Source organism: Rhopilema esculentum, chromosome 11, assembly GCF_057945365.1.
Source record: "Rhopilema esculentum isolate cy_ngs chromosome 11, ASM5794536v1, whole genome shotgun sequence".
Classification (NCBI taxonomy): domain Eukaryota; kingdom Metazoa; phylum Cnidaria; class Scyphozoa; order Rhizostomeae; family Rhizostomatidae; genus Rhopilema; species Rhopilema esculentum.
Genome location: NC_142825.1, coordinates 16548826 through 16571625, shown reverse-complemented (window position 1 = coordinate 16571625; position 22800 = coordinate 16548826). Strand labels below are relative to the sequence as shown.

The following is a 22800-nucleotide window of genomic DNA, read 5'->3' as shown; positions in this document are numbered from 1 at the left end:
AAGCAAGTGTTAGCTTTTTTTTATTTTAATTAATGCGTTTTCGTTGAGGTATATTAATAATTATTTTTTGATTCATAGATGTGGAAAGCAAGCGTCCTTCGTCGTTTTACGAGGAAGAAAGTTGTCGAGCAAAAGAACAGTATACTGAAGTTATGTATTTGGCGATTTTCATCTTTATTATTATTGATTTATCGTTATGTTTTGTTTTGTCTTTGCCTTTTTTACGCCTGTTTAAATACTTTAATACATGTCAATTTTGAATGCTTTGTCATTATGTCTTGACAAAGTGTGTTTTGCTTGGACAAATTTTCTCATTATGACAGCGTTCTATTTCAGAATCATCTGTGGGAGTTGAGGCAGTTATAGAAGCAATGACATGTAAAAGCAAGGACGAAGCTAAGAAGGTAAATTATTTGCTCTTGAACGGTTTTCCGTCCTCTCAAATTGCACTTAACTTTGTTTGAGTTGCCCACTCAGCTTTTCCAGAGTTTTTACTTGAGATTTGTAAGCTTTAGATCTAATTACTTGAAAAATTAGTTTTCATTGCAGCAGAAAGCATTAATTTTTATTTTATATTGCAGGCCTTTGAAGCATGGATAAATACAGAAGAGGATAAACATAAAGATGCAAAAACGAAGGAGTTACAAGTTGTTTGTCCAGTTAAAGGTAGTAACAAGAAAGTGGTTGACCTGATACGCCATTTGACAATATTGCATGGTTGGGATACAGCGGAAGCAAAGGTTGCTTGGGGAAAGTTTGGACTGAGGAAGCAAAGACTTTTGAAAAAAGGTCGTGTTCTAAAAAACTATACAAAGATGGTGTGTCCTGTCAGCTCCTGTCGGCAAGTTGTTAAGAGACTTCGTAACCACTTATCGCAAACCCACAAAATTAGAGACAAAATTAATCTGGAAAGTATTATGTCTGCTGCTGTAGTGTTCAAAGACACGGAGGTGGCTGGCTTGGAGGAAACTGCAGAACCTTCTAGTTTTCTTGGAAATAGAGAAAACAGAGAAAGGGTGGTAGAAATACCTTTGAGCCCTCAAGAAGGTGTCAGTGATGATGCCTCAAGTGTTATCAGTGAACACGATGAGCCAATGGATGATAAGGTAGAGTCTATGTGTGATTGAATAGTATTTAATAATTTGAAAAGATGGTTAATGTCAATAGATGGAGGGCTGAAAAAAGAAAGAGATGCTGCACTTCATGTTGCCCAGCTGAAGAGAATCATTAATCATGTAGACTTGGATGATTCAAATGGGGACAATGTTCTTGTTCTCTTTGATGCAAACGAGCTCAACGAGAAATGGCTGGCTCTATTTCAGAATGAAAAGAAGCCTGAAACTGTTAAAGCATATTTGCATTCGTTGCTCCATTTTTATGACTTTGTGATTGCGATTCCTGCAGCTTTTGAATTACCACAAGAAGAAATTAGAAAAAGTTAAAACGAGAGTTAACTACTGGTCCAAAGCAGTTGACAAAGATGTGTGCAAGAGGAAGTGGCAGAAGAAAGAGGAAGAGGTTAAGAGGCTAGCAACAACAGATGACTTCGTTGCATTTAATAAATCGGAGCCAGTTTGCAGGGCAATAAAAATCTTATCAAGTTTAATGGGGTCGACGCAAGATGTGTCAAAGAGTGATTTCTCGTGTGTCAGAGACTACCTAATTACATCATTGCTGGTAGACAATGCCTCAAGATCAGGAGCTATTGCCAGCCTGACAACTGACCATGTTGATGCTGCAAGGAAAGACGGGAACGGAATGCTGCTAACAGTTTATGACCACAAGACACTAACAACATGTGGCCCTGCAATACTGTGTGTGCAGTTAACTTTGTTCAATTACCTAAGCATTTTCATCACAAGAATCTGGGCTAATATCATGCGTATCACAAAGTCAGTGAGCAAGAATGTTTTTGTTAGCTTCACAGGTTTTCCTCTGTCGTCATCTGCAGTAAGTGAGCAGATTGCCTCTTTCTGGAAAAGTGCAACAGGGAAGCATATGAATGCATCACTTATGCGAAAATCGTGTGTTTCCATTGTGCATAACAAGCATCCTGAGTTGAAGTCGGATCTTGCTGCACATATGAATCATGCTTTAAAAACAGCAGAGAACACCTATTTTGTTGAAGACAAGCTGAAAAAATCAGCCAGAACTGCAGGCTTGTTAAGGCAAGCTCTCCGAAGCAAAAGTGATGAACAGCCAAAAGAGGAACAAAGTGACTGTCCTTTCGGAAACAAACAAATTGAAGAAATTTTCACCGAAAACATAAAAAACGGCCAAGTTACTATGGCTGATGTAAAAGAAGCCGCGCAAGAACACAGCAGTCTCCAAGGCAACGAGCGTGCAACATATTTCAGAGTCAGGTACTTGATCAACTCGAAAATACCTGATTTGCCAACTGATTTTGACACTGCTAGTCATCGGGTTCGCAGAATGATTTCTGGCAATGCACAAGAAACAAACGGCTGAAACATCACAGGATTATGAATGCACAGATGAGCAAAATCTGGATGGTTTGTCTGTCGATTTAAGCAGCCAAATGAGCTCTGCTCATTACTTGTATTCAAAGGAAGAGAATGATATAATTGAAGCAGTCTTCAAAGACATTATAAATTCTAATGCAGCTGTTAGAGAAGATGTTGTATGTGCTATGTATAAGGAAACGAAGCAGTTATCACATTTATGGAAAAGGCTCATCTCAAGACAATTGGTTGACAAAGTTCGTTCCATGAGAAAAGCCAGACGCAGCAAGAGAAGATGAGCTGACTCTAAAAACTAAAGATTTGTTTAGACTTTCTTTCATTTTAACTTGAGTGTGATAAACAATATCAACAAGAGCATGTTTTGAATCGCCAATCATATTTAAACTTTTTCCCGTCTAGTCCTGTTTTTATGGAATGTTTCCGCCCCTAAAGAATCCTTGTCTAAAGGAATCATATTGATTAACCATTAATTTTTTTCGCGCTTCAGACGTTGAAACTAGTAAAATCAGGAAGAGTAAGAATCTTCAAACGTTACTTAATGCATATATTGTACAATTTCGAAAAAATTTATGTAAACGAGTGATTGGTTAAAGGAGAGAGGGTGCTGAGACGATGGCGCATTTGAAGTGATACCAGTTATGGCATTTTTAAAGTCTCTAAATGGGTTAAGCTTGTTCAAATAAAAGCAGCCTCACATTTTTGACAATCATATAACAAAATCCTGAGCATAATTTCTTGAACTCTCTAAAGCTCAGAGGGCCTACATTATTTGTATTTTCGACTGTCCAAAACTTAAATTAGTATGCTATTTGTACAGAAACCATTTCATTGAAAGTTTCATCTAACGACTGGGGTTTTAGAGATGTTTGGCTTTGTATACGCTGCTTACTCCCTAAACCTATAATCATGATAATGAGTTGATGCAAGACCGTCTTGTTTATTGCTAATATTATCTTACAATAACATATTTCTAGTTTAACAGCAAGGTTTTATTCAGTCAGTAGTCCCGGTTTTAGAGGGGCGTAGCTAACGTTCTAATTGCGAAATCTAAGGGATTTATAGTAAGGTTTTTTTCAGTCAGTAGTCCCAGTTTTAGAGGGCCATATCTACCAATCCAATTGCGAGGTCTTATGGTTTAATAGTAAGGTTTTATTCAGTCAGTAGTCCCGGTTTTAGAGGGGCATAGCTAACAATCCAATTGCGAGATCTAATGGTTTAATAGTAAGGTTTTATTCAGTCAGTAGTCCCGGTTTTAGAGGGGCATAGCTAACAATCCAATTGCGAGGTCTTATGGTTTAATAGTAAGGTTTTATTCAGTCAGTAGTCCCGGTTTTAGAGGGGCATAGCTAACAATCCAATTGCGAGATCTAATGGTTTAATAGTAAGGTTTTATTCAGTCAGTAGTCCCGGTTTTAGAGGGGCATAGCTAACAATCCAATTGCGAGGTCCAATGGTTTAATATTAAGGTTTTATTCAGTCAGTAGTCCCGGTTTTAGAGGAGCATAGCTAACAATCCAATTGCGAGATCTAATGGTTTAATAGTAAGGTTTTATTCAGTCAGTAGTCACGGTTTAAGAGGGGCATAGCTAATAATCCAATTGCGAGATCTAATGGTTTAATAGTAAGGTTTTATTCACTCAGTAGTCCCGGGTTTAGAGGGGCATAGCTAACAATCCAATTGCGAGGTCTAATGGTTTAATATTAAGGTTTTATTCAGTCAGTAGTCACGGTTTAAGAGGGGCATAGCTAATAATCCAATTGCGAGATCTAATGGTTTAATAGTAAGGTTTTATTCAGTCAGTAGTCACGGTTTTAGAGGGGCATAGCTAATAATCCAATTGCGAGATCTAATGGTTTAATAGCAAGTTCTTGAGAATTCAGAAGTCCCGATTTGAGATTGGCATAGCTACCATAGGAAAAGTGATATTTATAGTTTCCTAGAGTCACGATTCAATACGGGCATAAGTAGCGCCCTATTTTCTAGGTTAATGCGATACTCTTGATGATGGGGCTTCATACAACGATCAAAAAATATAAAAACGGCTGGCCTAACAAGAAGTAGTTAACCAATCTTCTTCGTGCAATTGTACCTAATATGCAATAGCTGAATATGAAAAGGTGGGAGGAGCATTGAAAAGCAGATTTTTTGCAATCATAGAAAAAACAACGTAATGTTCCGTATTGCATAGAAAAAACAACGTAATGCATAGAAAAAATAACGTAAATTGTTCCGTAATGCAATAATATGTTAAATGTGAACGTTATGGTATGTCTCTGGCAAAAGAGACGAAAAAAGGCCGATTTTTTCATTGTTTTTTGCATTTTATATGTTTAATGGCCCTAATTCCAAAAGATTGCATCAACTAATCCTTCATAAAACTGACGGGAAAGTTCAAATCGAAATGAAACTTCGTATAATTAATGTCTATACTATCAGAAAACAAGATTTAGAAGTTTCATTATAAAATCAAAGAACAATGTCTGTTGTGAATCGTGACTGAACTTAAATGGCCAACTCTTATAATTTGCTCTCTTTCTCATCGGAAACTTGTGGATAGCAGCAAGAGAACAACTATTTAACCAAAAATAATAGTTTGTTGTATGCCTACTGGAAGTTGTCTTTGCCTGAATTCTAGATCTATGTGTTTTTGCTTATACTGAATTGATAGGGCGGCCTAGATATCATTGGTGATTGATTGTTCCCCCTTTAAATCTACTTTGGTAAGAAGCTTAATAATTTTGATGAATATGTTGAGTAAATTATACAATACACTAGTTATGTAGGGATTTTACTAGAAAACATTATTGATGTTGTGATGAAGGTTGTATTTTACCCGTTGGGCAGGCAAAATATTTGTCAACAAAGTATTTTGGTCTTTCCCCCTTTGACTGCATTACCCACATGTTACATTAAAACTTCTGTTGCATGTTCCACAAGGATTTTGTAATGCCAAGCCTAACATCATGCTAGCACCCAACATGCATGTTTATACATTTTGGATTTTGAAAAAATCAAGCCTAACATCATGCTAGCACCCAACATGCGAGCTATGTAAGTCACCAGAATTTGGTGATCTACCAGCCATCGGAACTCGTCATAAATATCAAAAGGAGGTTATTTAAACAGGCCAGGCTGTGTTTGCGACCCCACTCCAAAAAATCAACCATAAATAAAGAAATGTGAAGTAGTATTCTTACCCTTATTTTAGAGCTTAGTGTGTCTGCAGTGGTAAATCTTCACTCAATCCTGTATATAGAATTATATACGATATACAGGGAAAGATGCGAATGTACTTCTAACACTGTTGAAGACAAGTTATTTATGCAGGTGCAGTGGCATAGCTAGCGGTCATGCTTGGCATGCCGGGCATGACCATCTATTTCCAGAGATAACATTTTTCAAAAAATTATTTTTCGTAAGAATAAAGTCCCATTCCCCCGATGAAATAGCTCAGGCCATTCGCCTTTGGAGCCCTATGGTTCCACGCAAGAATATGGAGCCCTCAAAAGGCGCTCTTCTATTGTCGGGCATGACTAAAACAGAGGGTTTCCAATTTAGTCATGCCCATAACTATGAGCATGACCAAACCCCGTGTTTTAGTCATGCCCATAACGCTGGTTCCCTATGTTTGGTCATGCCTAACAATAGAAGTGACGCAGGAGAGAACAAAGGCCAGTCATACCATCATTATAATCATCAGAACCGCCCTGTGTGGAGTCCTGTGTTATTTCGTAAGCGCGGATGGGAGGCATCGATGGCAGCGCTGCTATGCCTAGATCCAGGAGCTGGGAGGTAATTCTCTGTAAGTAAAATGCAAGGAATAGCTTATTGCCAAGCAGCCACGACTCATGTTAGTCTCCATAAGATTTTATGGCAATGACAGGGTTTTTCAGCCTTAATGGTGTTGCACTATATGGAGAAGTGACAGGCACGAAAGGCCATTTTTGGACATAATCGTGATGGCTTTAAAATACTTTCAATACATTGATAATAAGACTATTTGTGGAAAAGATGACCAAAAAGCTCCCATTCAGTTTTATGTGATTTTTGTGTCATTTACAAATTTTAGCTTATCTCTAAAATTTACAAATGTATTTCAGCCTGCAAATTGAAAGAAATTAGGAGAACAACACAATTTTTGATTTAAGCTAAGTTTATCTACTATACTAAACTAATGTTTTTTAATGTCTTTTGTACAGTTCTGTTTGGAAATTGTCAGAACTCTGTCTGTATAAATTACCAGCAAACCAAAACAGTGTCACAGCTATAAGATAAACGTCATTTCATTGTGTAACAAGATGATTGCTATGAAATAAGAAAAGCTCATTCCAAAAGTTAATAAAATTTTTTTTATAAGTCACAAGCCTTAAAATTAAAATTTCCTAAAGGAACTCATCAACTAAAAAATTGGGCGTGGTAAAATTTGGCCACACCCATATTTTTTCATTGGGGGGAGGGCATGACCACTGCTATTTGGCTAGCTACGCCACAGTGCAGGTGCACGCATGCAGACCATACTATGATGGTATACTTTGACTGCCTGTATGGGACAACTAATATTGTTTTATTTTGCAGGCCCGCTGGAGCCCTCCCCCTAATAATGGTCAAACTGTAGTATGTTTTCTTTAAAACAGTGTACTGAATGAGAAGGAGTACAATTGGCAGTCCCCACCCCCCCCCCCCATATGAATTTTGTTCCGACGGCACTGTTTTGATTTTCAGGATATTTTGCAAGCCATTTCCCTATTCTTGCTCCAGTAGTTTCTTAAAATGTTGTAAGTGGTAGCATCAAAGGTAAGAGACTGATCAAGAAACATAGAAATCTTTAGAAATATGCAAAAGTTTGGCCAAAATCGTAAATTTTCCAAGCTGATTCATTTATACTTAAAGTTAGTTCTATTCATTTAATTCTCATATAACATTTGGTAAACTAAAGCTTTTCGTCTGACACTCTTCAGAGTTTAAAACGTCAGAACATAGATCGAAAACTCTACGCTAAGAAATATATATACCCAGTTGTGGATCGAAATAGGCCAATCAGAAACACGAGCACATGACTGTAAAGGTTGACCAATCAGTGCCGCTTGCCTATTAGAATGTTACCAGTGGAGTCTTAAGGTGAAAACGAACTCCTTTTGTCTACACAGTAGCGGTTTTTTCGTGCTTATGTAGATAGATTCTAAAACTGCTAGGTGGAACGACGATTGGGCTTTACCAATAATCCAAAACATGTCGCCATTATAGTTTTTTGCACAATCTGGGTTTTCTAGCAAATGCTGCCGGATAGCAGAATCGCAGGTTTTAGTAGTAATTTTGGATTTGCAAGACCGAGGTGGCTGTTCTCTTTGGGGATGTGTTTTGTTTCTAATATTAGATGGAACAAGTTGTTTTATCCTATCCTCCAATCTTTGGGTGGTGCGTCCTACATAGCCAGAATCACACTGGCACGTAAATTCATAAACTACAGAACTTTTTTTGTGGCAGGAACGCAGTCCTTTTGAATGGACGGAAGGGCCTTTTTTTGTACTGTAAACAACACGTGGGTTAACAACATGATTCAACCAGCAGCAAAATGTCAGCATGCAAATACTGACCCATACCGCTCATAGGCTTGTACAACTTCCTAACCTTTTTTGGAAAAAAACTTTCAACTTGACAGTGCAAATATGACAATATTTTCAAATATCACATCATGATGTCAGCATAGTATCGAAAGGCTTTGTAAGCTTAATTTGTTAAGGATTGAAGATCATATGCAGAGCTAGATTACTTTATATAGCTTGGTTTTGTCTAGGCTCAGGACCTTTAAATATATTTGCTTGCCTTAAGTTGCCTGAAGTCTTTGTCAATTAACTTTGACATAATGTTACAATGGAGTTGGTTTTTTTGAGAAATTGAAACTTCAAAAAAGTTTGAAACACCACTTTTGATAACTAATTTCAAAATGGTTGCTCTTATTTTTCATTCAAGGTCATCCATTTTTCCATGAATTTATGGACGACCCATACGTAAAAAAAATTCTTGGAAATTGGATCCCGGCTTGTTGAAGGCATTGCTGTTGGGCAGGTTCTACCAGAACCTTTCAAGCCAACTGGAAGGATTGATCTTAACTCCTTATTTATCTAAGAGATAATCTAAAAACAACTATTTCTAAGACAATACTGCATGCCGAAAGATTCTGTAACATGTAGAGAACCTATACCGTATAATGCACTAGCAAAACACGTACATGCAATATGATACAATTTTTTTTAAAATGTCTTCTTGTATTCTACATTATATAAAACTAATAGTGTGATAAATATTCTGAAACGATTCTATCACTTTTTCATCATGCCTCTAGTAACCCAAGTTAATTTTACAAGGTTGCAAATTTTGGTGTTGAATAAATTTTGAGCATTTTAGGAATGGAAGATCATTGATACCTTCTTGAAAGAGGATATTCAATCCTTTCAAGTTGATAGCAAAAGAAAACTGATTGGAGCTGCTGTGTTGGGGAAAGGTACTTAGCTCTATTTTCCCTTTATTTTCCATTTTCCCAGGGCCTGGGCATCATGTTTATCTAACACGCTACAGGCTTTGTTGAAAAACATTTGGCTTTTTGAGTGTTTTCAAATGAAAAATATTTTTATTCCACTTATTGCTCTGCTCTTTCTGAAAGCAAAAATTTGTCCTTTTGGGTAAATTGCTCTCTGCCCCTTCAAATTTGTTATTGGAAAGGTTTGCTCGTGTTCATATGGAGCCAAAGGGATCATTTTTATTAGCAAATATATTGGATTGGTCACTGTATATATTTTTTAAGAATATCACTTTTTATTTTTTTCATTTCTGAAGACTTGAAAAAGAGGAACATGTGGAGGGAGGAGTATCGTCAAAAAGACTGGTGGCCTGAAAACCTCCCTTTCAGGGCACCAAATGCAGCTCCAAAATTTGATGTTAGGGAGCTGGATGATATCCTTGAGTCTTGCTCAAGATACATCCAGTCAAAATCAGAACATCACACTGGTGACATGGCAGCTGAAGGGAGGCAAGCTGAAGAAGTCATTGAGGATATGGTGGACTTCAATGTACTCCTATGCTCTGAGGATGATGAGTTCATTGAAGCAACTCTTGCCCCATATCGTGTAAGACCTTTAGTATCAATATAAATTTTTTTATGTAGCTTTTTATGTACCTGTAACAAGGGACCAATTCAAGCATATAGCATTTAGGGTGCTTGTTATCAAGATGAAAATTTTTCTCAAACAACTGCAAGGAAAAGTTTTCCTCTCTTCAATAACAAAGGTTTACATAGCTTTTTGAGTAAAAATTGGCTTTTCAGGATTATGCCAAACTGTTGATTTCTTTTAGATTAAGACTAGTCTTCCAAACAACATGCTGACCTTAAATAAAAACGTTTATAAATACGAGTATGTGTACTGTATGAGTATTTAAAAATTGAGGTCAAGAAACAAATTTTATTGTGTTTCAAATAAAATTTTGTTTTAGAAATAAGCCAATTTTTGTGTATTTTAGCATTGCCTATGGGATAATGATGCTTGTCAAAACTTTTTGAAAGCCATTGCGGGTGCTTCAAAATTGAGTGTCCTGCAAGAATTGCTTCGCGTTTTGCCCAAACAGCTTGAACCAGCTGATGCTTCACTGGTAGGGGAGAAAAACATTAATCTGTGGTAAGTGTTCCGAAACTACCTCGTTTTTTATGTATTAAGAAACATGTATGTACTCCACATACCCAATCCATTATGTTTCAGATATTTGGAATACTATATTATTTATTTGCTAACCTGTTTATGTCTTAAAATCTTTAGTGTCATTTTTAAGGCGTTTTTGAACACTAGAAATTCTTCTCCATTGAAGTGTGTTCTATTCTAAAAAATGTTTATCCAATCTCTTGAAATAATGCTTGACCAATACTTGATTCTGTACACCATTTTTTGAATAGTTCTTTTTAGATGCAAGTATCTTTTTCTTCGTTTAGTTCCAATCAGACAAGCTGAAGAATGTTTCCTTACAGCAGTTTGTAAAGCAATTTGTGTTTAATTTCTTTGATTATATTTCATATTTCATATATTTTGTGTTTAATCACTGATTATATTTCTTTTCCTCAAAAAGGCTTCACCATCTCGTTCCCGATGAGCTACGTGATGCTGGAAAACAACCAATTAGTGTCAAAGCAGATGGTACTTGTATGTTTCGCTCCATTTCCATTGCGATTTATGGTAACGAGGATAGCTGGTGCTTTATTAAGCTTCAAGCCTTGAAATATGGCACTTTGCAGTTTGATGATGTGATCAGGAGGGTAAGTGAATTTTTTTGAGTCTGGTTTATATCAAGTAGAATCTCCCATGTTTCATTTCAAGACTTTCAAGATCTCGTACAAAAATTAGAATAGGATCTTGGAGAGAAATTGATGTTTTAAATTATTTACCCTTTCTTTTCTTGATAAACAGATGGAACATTGTCAGCCAAGCATGTCATCAAGCTGCAGAAGAATCTATTGGATTTATAGGAAAGAAAGAAGACAGAAACCAAAACAACGAAGAAATCAGAAAATTATCAGAAGTACAACATAAAATCAGACTAGATATAAATTCAACAAAGGATAGCACAACTAAAGAAACACTGAGGAAAGACAGAAACAAAATACTCAACACAATACACAAACTGAAGAAAGAAGACACAGAAAGAAAAAGGTAAAAGGGCGTGATTGTCCATGGCTAACAAATGAGATTAGATCCAAAATGAATGAGAGAGATTACTGGTTGAAGAAAGCAAGAAAGACAGGAAAAGAAAATGATTGGTCCACATATCGTCGCTTACGAAATGCAGCAACTCGAATCATCAGATACAGCAAGGCAACTTACACAAGATCTGTTTTTCAAGAAAACATTAACAGACCAAAGCAGTTTTGGGAGCAAATTAAAAAATGTTATCCAGCAAAATCCTCAAAAGATCGAAGCAGCAAGGTATTTGAAATAAATGGAGAAATTACTTCTGAAAAGAAAACTATATCAAACGAATTCTGCATGTTTTTCGCGACGATTGGCAGAAAATTGCAAAATACTTTACCAGCAATAGTGAAACAAAGTTTGGAATATCACAAACACTCAACATTGGATCATAGACAGAACCCAAAAAAGGTAACCTTTAATTTTAAAATGACAAACATCAAAGACATCAGAGACATTTTAACGAAACTAAAAAGAAAAAAGGCTGCTGGTTGTGATGATATACCAACAACGTTGATTGTTGATGGGGCAAACGAGATAGCTGGTCCTCTCTCAAATTTGATTAATCGATGTCTTGAAATGGCAATCTTCCCATGTGCTGAAAAATGCTCTAAAATTACACCAGTCTACAAGTCAGGTGAAAAGACGATCATGGATAACTATAGACCAATTTCTATACTCCCTGTTATTTCAAAAGTCTTTGAGCGGGTTGTGCACAATCAGCTCTATGACTATCTTGAGGCTAATAATATGCTTTCGGAGAGACAGTTTGGTTTTCGAAAGCGATCATCTACTCAACATGCAGTTACATTTTTCTCAGATTTCATCAGAACCAATATGGACAGGGGCCTTATGACTGGAGCTGTATTTATTGACCTGCGAAAGGCTTTTGACACAGTGGACCATGAGAGACTCCTATCTAAACTTCTTAATTATGGTATTAAAAACAAGGAGCTTTGCTGGTTCGAGAGCTATCTGTTTGGTAGAACGCAAATTGTATCATATAATGGAGCCTTGTCAGAAAGTCGAGCTATTACCTGTGGAGTACCACAGGGATCCATATTGGGTCCATTGCTTTTTACCTTACTAATAAACGATATCGATGAAAATCTAAGCCAATGTGAAATGACCCTCTATGCTGATGATTCTGTTTTGTACGTTGCTGGTAAAAATTGTGATATTATCGAAGAAAAGTTAAACAGTGATCTAAAACAGATTGCTTACTGGCTTCAGCAAAATAATCTCGTTATTAATCTTAAAAAGACCAAGACCGAGTGCGTCTTCAAAGGCAAATTCAGCCATCCCCCTCTCCCCCTAGGAACAATGTTGATTTACTTTAGAAAAAAGAGAGGGGTTATGGAGTACGCTTTTTCTTGTGGATTGTTTGATATTTTTCTATACTTTCAACATTGTTTTGGGGGGAAAGGGGGGCGGAAGTGGTAGTATTCAAGAAAACAAATGAAAAAATAGAAAAGCACAGCCCAAAGTGTTAGGTGTTCCAAGTAATTTTGGCAGTGATTGTCTGAATGGAAATTTGAAGCTTATCAGATACACTATCACATGTTATGTCTACCCATAGGTTTTCGATGGTGCTGAGTCCATTTACGGCATTTTCAGAACCGTACGTATTACTAATAAGGAGATATGGGGGTATTCTTTGTTTTCAGGGGCTGGGGTAAGCTACCCTCATAGAACTAGGTACCATGTTTCAAAAATGGTTTAAATTGAGAAAATTAAAATTGATTTCTGATCAGAATGGTCAAAATGACATTTTTAAATTATTTGAAACTTCATGGATATTTGAACATTAATAAAATAATGGGACAGAAGAAATACATGATTACAGGGTAGCAGCTAGTAAAATACTTGAAAAAAGAAAGGGTGCCATTTTAAAAGATGAAAGTCGATTTTTCTTTTGCATTTCTAAAATTGTAGAAAAAGTCTTATTTAAGAATTATGTTGGGTAGCTGCCATGATTTTACCACGAATTTACAAGCTGCCGCTGTCACAAGTTGTTCCCATGCATTACACTGCCCAAATGGCAATTTTCAAGGAACATATCAAACTCGTAGAGAAGAACGCCGTTTTCCCCGCAAATGAGCTCTCAACAGGCTTATCTACGATTCCACGTTGGCCTTTAAAAGAGCTAAAATACAACTGACGTCCACTCATACTTCTGCGCCCTAAAATTCCAGTTTTAGTTGCACGCCAAGTAAAGGCTCCGTTTCTGCTTCCACTGTTTTGCCAAAATGCCATTGCAACCATGACTGTGCCTCCCTCTTTTTTATCCATAAAAGCGCTGGACCGATTATTTCAACAATAATAACTTGCTGCTTTTGTTTGCCTGTCATTTAGCATACCAAAACACATTTCATCACCCAATGCAAATTGCATCCTTGTCAGAGGCAAGGCCCCGCAAGCCCACTGTCGTTCACAGATATGAGAAACTGTAGACCGTACTGTTAACCGTGGAGGCTTTTTGCAGTTTTCTCTATGGTCAACAGCATTTTTGCCCCCAAATTTACCACAAAGGTGTGTCATAATTTAACTTACATGTAGGACTAAGTTTTGCATGAATTCCGTGATGAAAACGGCAAGATTTTAGAAAAATCCCACGGTTAACACTTGAAACGAGAAAAGATCTTGAGTTCTTGAAATTCCTTCTTCAGAAAAGTGTTAACCGTGGACATTTTCCTGCATTTCTGGAGTTTTGTAACTGGAATGAAGCTGAAAGGCTACAGACACCTGTAAAAACACATTGCACACATGCTGGCAAACTATCGTCTATTTTTATTAAACAGTACGATTTTTATAAACATTTTAAAAAGTGTAGACCGTGACTGTTAACCGTGGGCAGTAGACATTCTCATACTACACAGCATTCACATTTGGGAACGAAGGCTCTCCTAATTCCTCGCATACGTTGATAATGACGGACACAGAAACATAATTGACACACATTATTTTGCATTAGTGAGACAAAGAAAGAACAGAAATGAAGAGGGTAGGATGGGGGTATCTTTGAGCACTACCTTGTTGCCACGCGTAAATGCGAAGGAGCGTGCTTTCAATTCAAGTCCTGCATGGTTTTGGAATGTTTTGGAAGGGTTATGATAAATGAAGACGAGTCATTTGAATCTCCTACTAGCATTTTATTCAACATCATATAAAGTTACTTATTTATAGAAAAACCTACGTATTTCATCTTCTTCAATTAATAAATAGAGCCGTAAAGAACGGAAGTTGCTTGTAAAACACATTTCTTAAAAAGTTCTGCAGTGTACTATTTTTGCTTTTTACATGGTAATTTTATTCTATCCAATCATTCTGTGCTAAGGTTTGTTAAATAATGATAGTTGTGATGATATTAACAAAAAATTGAAGTATATCATTGCTATAAGAGAAAGCTGCAGAGTCAACCGTAGAAGCCCTCTATACAGGCCTCTCCCACCCCCACACCCCCCAAAAACTACATTGCGAGTAAATATTTCGAATTTTTATTTGCACCAATGAATTCAGCACCATCGAAAACCCTATAGTAAGACCAACTTCTCCTGTCATAACCATTGGTTTTCGAAATTGTCTTCAGACAATCACTGCCAAAAGTCTTGGAACACTAACGTAGGTTTTCAAAGGCAAATTCAGCCATCCCCCTCTCCCCCTAGGAACAATGTTGATTTACTTTAGAAAAAAGAGAGGGGTTATGGAGTACGCTTTTTCTTGTGGATTGTTTGATATTTTTCTATACTTTCAACATTGTTTTGGGGGGAAAGGGGGGCGGAAGTGGTAGTATTCAAGAAAACAAATGAAAAAATAGAAAAGCACAGCCCAAAGTGTTAGGTGTTCCAAGTAATTTTGGCAGTGATTGAAGACCGAGTGCGTCCTTTATGGTACACACCAGAGAACTTCGAAATCAAAACCTATGGAAATCAAGATCAATAACACAAAGATCACAGAATCTAAAGAATACGAATATCTAGGAGTAAAGATGGACAAGAACCTGACATTTTCTGATCATTTCGAAAAAACAATAAAAAAAGCCACATCCAGAGTAAAGTTATTGTCGCGTATACGGCATAATATAAGTCCTTACACAGCAGAAACAATTTACAAGGTAACAATTTTACCAATTCTGCTTTACTGTAACAATGTGTTCCTTCACATGGCACCATCAAAAAAGATGGTGTATGAGAACATTCAGAGACGGGCACTGAAAGTAATAAATGGCAACAGGGACAGTGTACAGCTGGAGAAAGTCAGTAGTATACGAAACAAGATGTGTGCTCTTGAAGTTTTCAAAAGTTTGAATAGCGTATCGCCACACGCCTTTCGAAACTTTTTCACTAGAGTAAAACACAGGCAGTGTACTCGTGCCAATGCAAAAAATATTGTTTTGCCCAAAGTACAATCAGAAGCAGGCAAGAAGGCCTTTTACTTTCAAGGAGCAAAGATTTTTAATAAACTAACAGACGAAATGAAGTGTGAAACTTCAATTCTAAGATTTAAGACTTTTTGTAAAAATTTTAACTTCGACTTTTAAGATTTCATTTTCATCATGTATTTAATTTTTATTTCGGTAATCCATGTATATTTTAGGCAGGTCCTTTATTGATAACAGCACGTTGTTGCTGACCAAAGTTAACCTGTATAAATATGATATTATTATTATTATTATTAAACTTAACCCAACAAATAGAAGACATTGAAAAGACAGGAGATGAAACCAAGAAAATGTTCAAAGCAATAAAATACCTGAAAATGGAAGGAACAAAGAAGACCAAACTTCAAGTAAACACAGCAGATGGAAAAACAACTTCAACAACAAGAAAAATTGAGGAAGTCACAAATCACTTCAAACAATGCTTCTACAATGAAAACTTAGGCCCAGATCAAAATAAACAAGAAACTATAAAACCAGAGAAAATAACCAAACCATTCACAACAGAAGAAATTCAAAAAGCAATCAAGAAACTGAAGAATAACAAGGCTGCAGGTTGTGACAACATCATTGCAGAACAACTAAAACACAGTCCAGAAATTGTAGCAGAGGAAATAGCAACTATCTTCAATGACATGGTAAGAACAGGAAAATATCCAGAAGAAATCAAAAAAGGGATACTAATTCCACTCCAAAAGCCTGGTAAAGAAAAAGGCCCAACTGTAAACCTAAGACCTATTATGCTTATGACTATGCTCAGAAAAACATTAGCTTTATGCATGTTAGAAAGAATAAACCCTAGAATTCAGGAGAACATACCAATAAGTCAAGCAGCATACAGACAGGGACGTAGTACCACAGAGCAAGTGCAAGCATTCAAACTAGTGGCAGAGAAAGCTATCACCACAGAAGACACAGAGTACACTATAACACTAATAGACATGAGCAAAGCATTCGACACTGTGAACAGGAAGACCTTGATTGAAGACCTAAAACATATAGTAAATAAAGAAGAACTGTACATACTATCAAAGATGATCAATGACACAGAAATCCAAGTGAAAATAGATGGAGAAGTTGGACAGCAATTCCGAACAACTGAAGGGGTAGCTCAAGGCGAAGGACTAAGCCCCATTCTATTTACTCTATACATAGCCAAGGCCTTCAAAGAAGACAGCACAACCTACCCAAGTCAAGATCACAACTACACAAGCAATACACCAGAAATACATCAACTAGGCTTTGAGATGGAAGAGCAGTATGCAGATGATTGTGGTTGGATACATCAAAATGCAGAAAAAGGAAAACAGAAAATAGAGAAACCCATCACCAGGCTAAAAGACAGAAATCTGAATGTGAACAATGACAAGACTGAGATATTCAAGATTAAGAGAGGTGAGACAACTGATTGGAAAAATTTGCAAAATCCTAGGAAGCTACCTTGACACAGAAACTGACTATGAAAACAGAAGAAGATTGACAATAACCGCGATGTCAAAACTGCAACATATTTGGACAAAAGGAAAAAGCATCACCACCAAGAAAAAGATACTATCAAGTTTAGTAGAGCCAATCTTCATGTACAATGCTGAGCTATGGAACGTCACCACCACTCTAGAAAAGAAAATAGCAGGCTTCCAACATCGAATTCTGAGATGGATGCTAGGAGTAAAATGGCAAGAAAAGAAAAAGAACACAGAAATTGACAAGATTGCTGGTATGACATCATGGGTGGACAAAATCAAAGAAAAACGAAGAAGATGGACGGGTCACATGCTGAGACTAGATGATGAAACACCTGTAAAGAAGGCTTTAAGAGAAGCTAGAAGACCTGGAAGAGCCCATAGGGGAAGAAAAAAGTACATATGGATAACACAAACAATGACCAAAGACTTTAAAGATATGCAGTTAGATGGATGGAATGAAGCTGAAAGAGTGGTGCAGGATCGAGTGTTGTGGCGAAGAACAGTCAAACGAAGCCTGAGAAACTAACTTTTTTTTTTCACTATTTGATGTACACAATGTTGTAAATACAACGGAATGTGTGATTATATATATATTTCTTGATCATGAGGGTCTTTCAGATGGTGCGGTATGAATCCTTGTGAGCCATTAAATTATTGCTGCTTAAAATAGATTTATATTGCCATAAGGACATTTACTAAAGTAACTATTATTTCTAGATAGCAATATATGTTCAAGATAGATAGGATTAGATCAGATTAGCTAGCTTGATTGTTGAATCAAACTGCCAAAAGAATATAATAACACTATCTATTAAAGATAAAAGCACTACGGAAGTAACCGTATCTTCATATAGCTTCTCCCGTTTTTTGTGAGGCTATTTTACTGTGTGATTGATTGTTTGCGCAATTTAAAATACTGTGAGTATTCGTTTAAGAGATCACCATATTAGCAAGTAGCCTGTAGCATTTGTGATAGTTCATGTATGATTTAAAGTTGCAGATAATCGATCAAGGTTGTGTCAGTCTGTGTCATCAAATCACTGATTCAGCGACCTTTAATGAATGCAGTCAATTGAGAGATCCCATGGAGCAGCTTAAAGCCTGTGCTTTGGCTGAGGTTGTCAAATCTGTGGACTTTTATCGCTTTGGAAGTAAGTGTTGAATTCTAACATTGATGTGATGTTCAGGGTCAACTGTATATACCAATCTCTTTTTATAATTGTAAATCACATAAATTTCCTCTTATGGCCGTTTAAGTGCTTAAGCTAATCGTCATGAAGTAAGAAAAAAAAGAACTATGTAACGGTTGCAAAGGACAATGTAAGCTACTCGATTGCCAGTGAATTTGCCTCCACAATAAAAAACTTTTTTAGGGCTACCAATGATACTTAGAAATGGCGTCTTGCATTTTCTCGCAGTGAATTGACATAGTTTTAATTTTTCTACAGCCTTATTGCATTTAATGCTCATATCTGGAGTGATGAAAGCAAATATTAATTGCTTTTCAAAGCGAGAGGTTTTGGAGCAGAAGATATTGCAAGATGACGCAGAAATGGATGTTGCCATTATGTGGGTTCCTACTGTACCCAATGGTAGCTTCAACCCTGTTGTTCCTTCGATTGAACCATTGCACAATACTTCATTGCCTAGAGACTCTGACAACTGTGACATAACGTGTAACGGGGTTGCAGTGTGTGCGCGTTTCTTCGAACATGCCATTGAAGCATGTTTCATATTGTGTCACTACTGTCTTCACTGTTACCACGAGTACTGCGTAGCTGAACGCTTTGTGCTAGGTGAGAAATGGAACTGTTCTTGCCACATTGACATCAACGCTCTTACAAGGTAAGTCTGGTGTAGCTAGAGGCTCTGACACTTTCTTTTTACTTTTTACTCTTTACTCTTAAGTATATTCATCAGATTTTCAATTCGCCTTGTCATTCTGGTTTCATCAGTCCAATCATGCCGTTTGTTCTAATGGCCATTTAAATTTGACTCGTTGATATCTCTCTCTCATTAGTTTGCTTTGCTAATTTGTTCACTCTTTTGTCGTTTTCTTCCTGGAAGCTGTAAAAACGCTGATTTTTCATTTTCGTAACCGATAGTACTTCCATGAGATGGTACCTTCGTTTAAAGCTTGAGTAAGGTCCATTTCTGTAATTGTTTGCACTCGAGTATGCTTTTCTTGTTATAGATTATACGCTATATGACAAGAACAGTAGTAATGCTATTTGTGTATTGACTGAATTGATTAAGACAACTGGTATACAGCTGAGCACTGTCTTAAACTCTAGCTGTACTGATGAGCCTTGATATTAGGCGAAACCAGTTCCTTACCAATTAATTATTATAACTTCCGTGTAAAGGGAAAGCATGCAAGCTAGTGCCTGCGAAAGGTTAGCAGTAGCGTTCAGCTGTGGTGCATGATATATGAGCTTTTATAATTATAATTTTTGGCAGTCTTCCAATGCTCAACGATAAAGAAGAGGCTAAGAAACTTTTCCTCGCACGTTCAAAGGATATTGAGGTATCTTTTAATTCACTTATCTGTTAAATTCATCCAAACGTTAGCAGAAAATTTGCATTGCTATGTATTTGATAGCCGTCAGTGCTGGAAAAATATAGCTGTGATAGTTTAAGAAAACATCAATTATTTTGAATATTCTAGGAGGTAACCTACTTCGCCTTCGAATTTCATAGTGATTTCCTGTACCTAATTGAATCTATAGTTAATGTAGCTAAAAATGTACAAAGAGATATTGCCAAGAGAGTTTGAGGCTACTGCTCACTGAGCCCATTTTTAAGTTCAGAATTTTAAAACATTGCATTTACTTTTTTTCTATCTGAAGAAATTTTCGGCAAACATCTCGAAGAAGTTGATTTTCTCGCCTCGCATCTTTATGTTTGAAGCCAACAGCAGCAAACTACTTCGTGAAATGTGCAATTTCATGTGGCTAATGGACTCTTCTGCGGTATGTTTTTTACTTTCATGGTCATTCTTGTAATTAAATACTGTTTTTATCAACCCACTATACTTATATAATTTCGATATTCACAAAGCTTTGATAGTACTCTCTCACATACCACATTTCAGTCAATCGCTTCTTATCTGCCGAACTTAAATCCATTCAAAAGCTTTACTTTTGTGTTAACATGTGCTGCAAAAATACTATAACATTTATAGGAACAGATATTCATTGAATTTGTTAATCGTGTTGAAAATCAAATCAAGCAGTTCAAAGGGTTGGATTTATCACTGACATGCTGTTTCAAGAGGTAACTCTTTCCGCCATTGCTGCCATTTAAGGATAGCTAAATCCCATGTTTATCTTCAGATATTACTAATACTGTAGTTCCATCCCTACCTAACAACAATCAAGTGTGAATATCTCCTAACATAGCTTTCTCTACATTGCATAGTTTTTTAAAAGCTAGTGGGTATTTTTATTTGGGATGAAGAGTATAAACACATACCTTTTCAAAGTATTAATAAAATCTTATCTTTTTTAGATCATAGCTTAACTCATACATTGTATCGACGACATATCAATTACACATGCATGCGAGCTTATACACCGAAGAGTATAAAGCCGTTTCTCCTTAAACTCAAATAATGTTTTCTAAATTTCTTCGCAAAAAATATATAGAATAATTAAATTAAATGCATTATGCATTCATACACCAAAATCCCCTGCAGCATTGATTCCCCAAGTATATCTGACGATTGGCTACTAAGATGAAAAAAAAATGTCCACTTTTTGCGTACAGTAGCCAATGTATCCATGGCATGTATAAAAGTTGTTGGAGCCACATGAAATCACGATTTTCATAAAACAATGATATTTATAGCCTGTATGTTGTGTTTTAATGCAATTTTCGTTAGAGTTTTCTCGAGGTTTTAGTATATCTGACGATTGGCTACTAAGATGAAAAAAAATGTCCACTTTTTGCGTTCAGTAGCCAATGTATCCATCACATGTATAAAAGTTGTTGGAGCCACTTGAAATCACGATTTTTATAAAACAATGATATTTATAGCATGTATGTTGTGTTTTAATGCAATTTTCGTTAGAGTTTTGTCGAGGTTTTAGTATATCTGACGATTGGCTACTAAGATGAAAAAAAAATGTCCACTTTTTGCGTTCAGTAGCCAATGTATCCATCGCATGTATAAAAGTTGTTGGAGCCACATGAAATCACGATTTTTATAAAACAATGATATTTTTTGCATGTATGTTGTGTTTTAATGCACTTTGATTGACATAGCTACCATAGGAAAAGTGATATTTATAGTTTCGTAGACTCTTTGCTAGGTTAATGCGATACTCTTGATGATGGGGCTTCATACAACGATAAAAAAAATTAAAAACGGCTGGCCTAACAAGAAGTAGCTAAGCAATCTTCTTCGTGCAATTGTACCTTATGTGCAATAGCTGAATATGAAAAGGTGGGAGGAGCATTGAAAAGCAGATTTTTCGCAATCATAGAAAGAACAACGTAATGTTCCGTATTGCATAAAAAAACAACGTAAATTGTTCCGTAATGCAACAATATGTTAAATGTGAACTTTATGGTATGGCTCTGGCAAAAGAGACGAAAAAAGGCTGATTTTTTCATTGTTTTTTGCATTTTATATGTTTAATGGCCCTAATTCCACCTTCAAAATGTGTCAAAAGATTGCATCAAGTAATCCTTCATAAAACTGCCGGGAAAGCTCCAATCGAAATGAGACTTCGTATAATTATTGTTTATACTATCGGAAAACAAGATTTAGAAGTTTCATTTTAAAATCAAAGAACAATTCTGAGAAATGACACTATGATTTTGCTGCAGCCCTATTTCCACCCACCTGTAGACAATTATTTTGTGGAAAAAACCAATGTATTTTTTAAAATGAATGATGGAGCAGCAAGAATTTTGCGTGAAAATGTTATTTTGGCTACTATTAACAACCCTGAGTATTTTTTACCGTGTATAAATAGCTTTTTTGGCAAAAAATCAAACAATCTTCATTTGGACCACTGGTTGGTGCCTTTCTCGGGTTTTTTTGCCACCTGCTCCAAAGATGTATCTGTGCTTGGTCTGTCTTGACCCCGTCCTTTTGGTACGAGAATGCTACATCACTTGTGAATGCAAGCCAATCTTTTTGTTCTTCAAACTTTATTCCATTCTGTGCACATGTACGTTTGTATAGGCACCAACCATTGCTGGCCTTGTCACAGCAATGTGCTGCTTTTCTTTGCTAGACCACCTTCTTATTGCTTGAATAGGTTCAGTGTATGCACGTGACGTAATAAACAACACATTTGTATCGTCCCTCGTTTTATGTCTATACGCCCTAAATTGTAATTAGTCAGTAAATTCATCAAGACGCAACGGTCACACAATATCGTCTCTTGCTGGCCCCGTGTTTTCTGCACGTTAAATCAGACATAAAAACGACAGCATTCGCAACAACAAAAGCAAAATTAAATATTGGAACATTGTCAATCAGCGTTCCTATATATGTATGTATGTATGTATCATAGATTGAAGAAAGTGAAACTACATGGTTTATCTCTACAAGCCTGTTTCGTGAGTAACTCACTCTTCAGGAGATGTTCCTGAAGACCTCCTGAAGAGTGAGTTACTCACGAAACAGGCTTGTAGAGATAAACCATGTAGTTTCACTTTCTTCAATCTA

At 36.4% G+C, this 22800-nt stretch overlaps 1 protein-coding gene and 1 non-coding gene across 3 annotated transcripts; both read left to right on the top strand.

Moving 5' to 3' along the window:
* The first annotated feature begins 264 nt into the window (after positions 1-264).
* LOC135693497 (uncharacterized) lies at positions 265-7161 on the top strand. Its single transcript, XR_016144300.1, has 2 exons — positions 265-404; positions 582-7161. It is a non-coding gene; the product is annotated as an uncharacterized LOC135693497 (transcript).
* LOC135693496 (uncharacterized) lies at positions 7157-22634 on the top strand. Of its 2 annotated transcripts, XM_089111474.1 has the most exons (10): positions 7157-8986; positions 9319-9608; positions 10000-10154; positions 10597-10783; positions 18112-18268; positions 18566-18962; positions 19578-19644; positions 19967-20089; positions 20302-20393; positions 20628-22634. In XM_089111474.1, the coding sequence occupies exons 2-10, from the start codon at positions 9336-9338 to the stop codon at positions 20632-20634; spliced, it is 1458 nt and encodes a 485-aa protein (XP_088967600.1). In that variant the 5' UTR covers positions 7157-8986; positions 9319-9335; the 3' UTR covers positions 20635-22634. The 2 variants fall into 2 exon arrangements, with proteins under 2 accessions (XP_088967600.1, XP_088967601.1); XM_089111475.1 differs by lacking the exon at positions 20302-20393 and having other exon boundaries at positions 7157-9608.
* The last annotated feature ends 166 nt before the right edge of the window (positions 22635-22800 follow it).

Coding starts and splice junctions, on each gene's coding strand:
- LOC135693496 (XM_089111474.1), top strand. CDS start 9,336: ATGTGGAGGGAGGAGTATCGTCAAAAAGACTGGTGGCCTGAAAACCTC. Junction 9,609..9,999: donor CAACTCTTGCCCCATATCGT/GTAAGACCTTTA, acceptor TGTGTATTTTAG/CATTGCCTATGGGATAATGA. Junction 20,090..20,301: donor GGCTAATGGACTCTTCTGCG/GTATGTTTTTTA, acceptor TAACATTTATAG/GAACAGATATTCATTGAATT.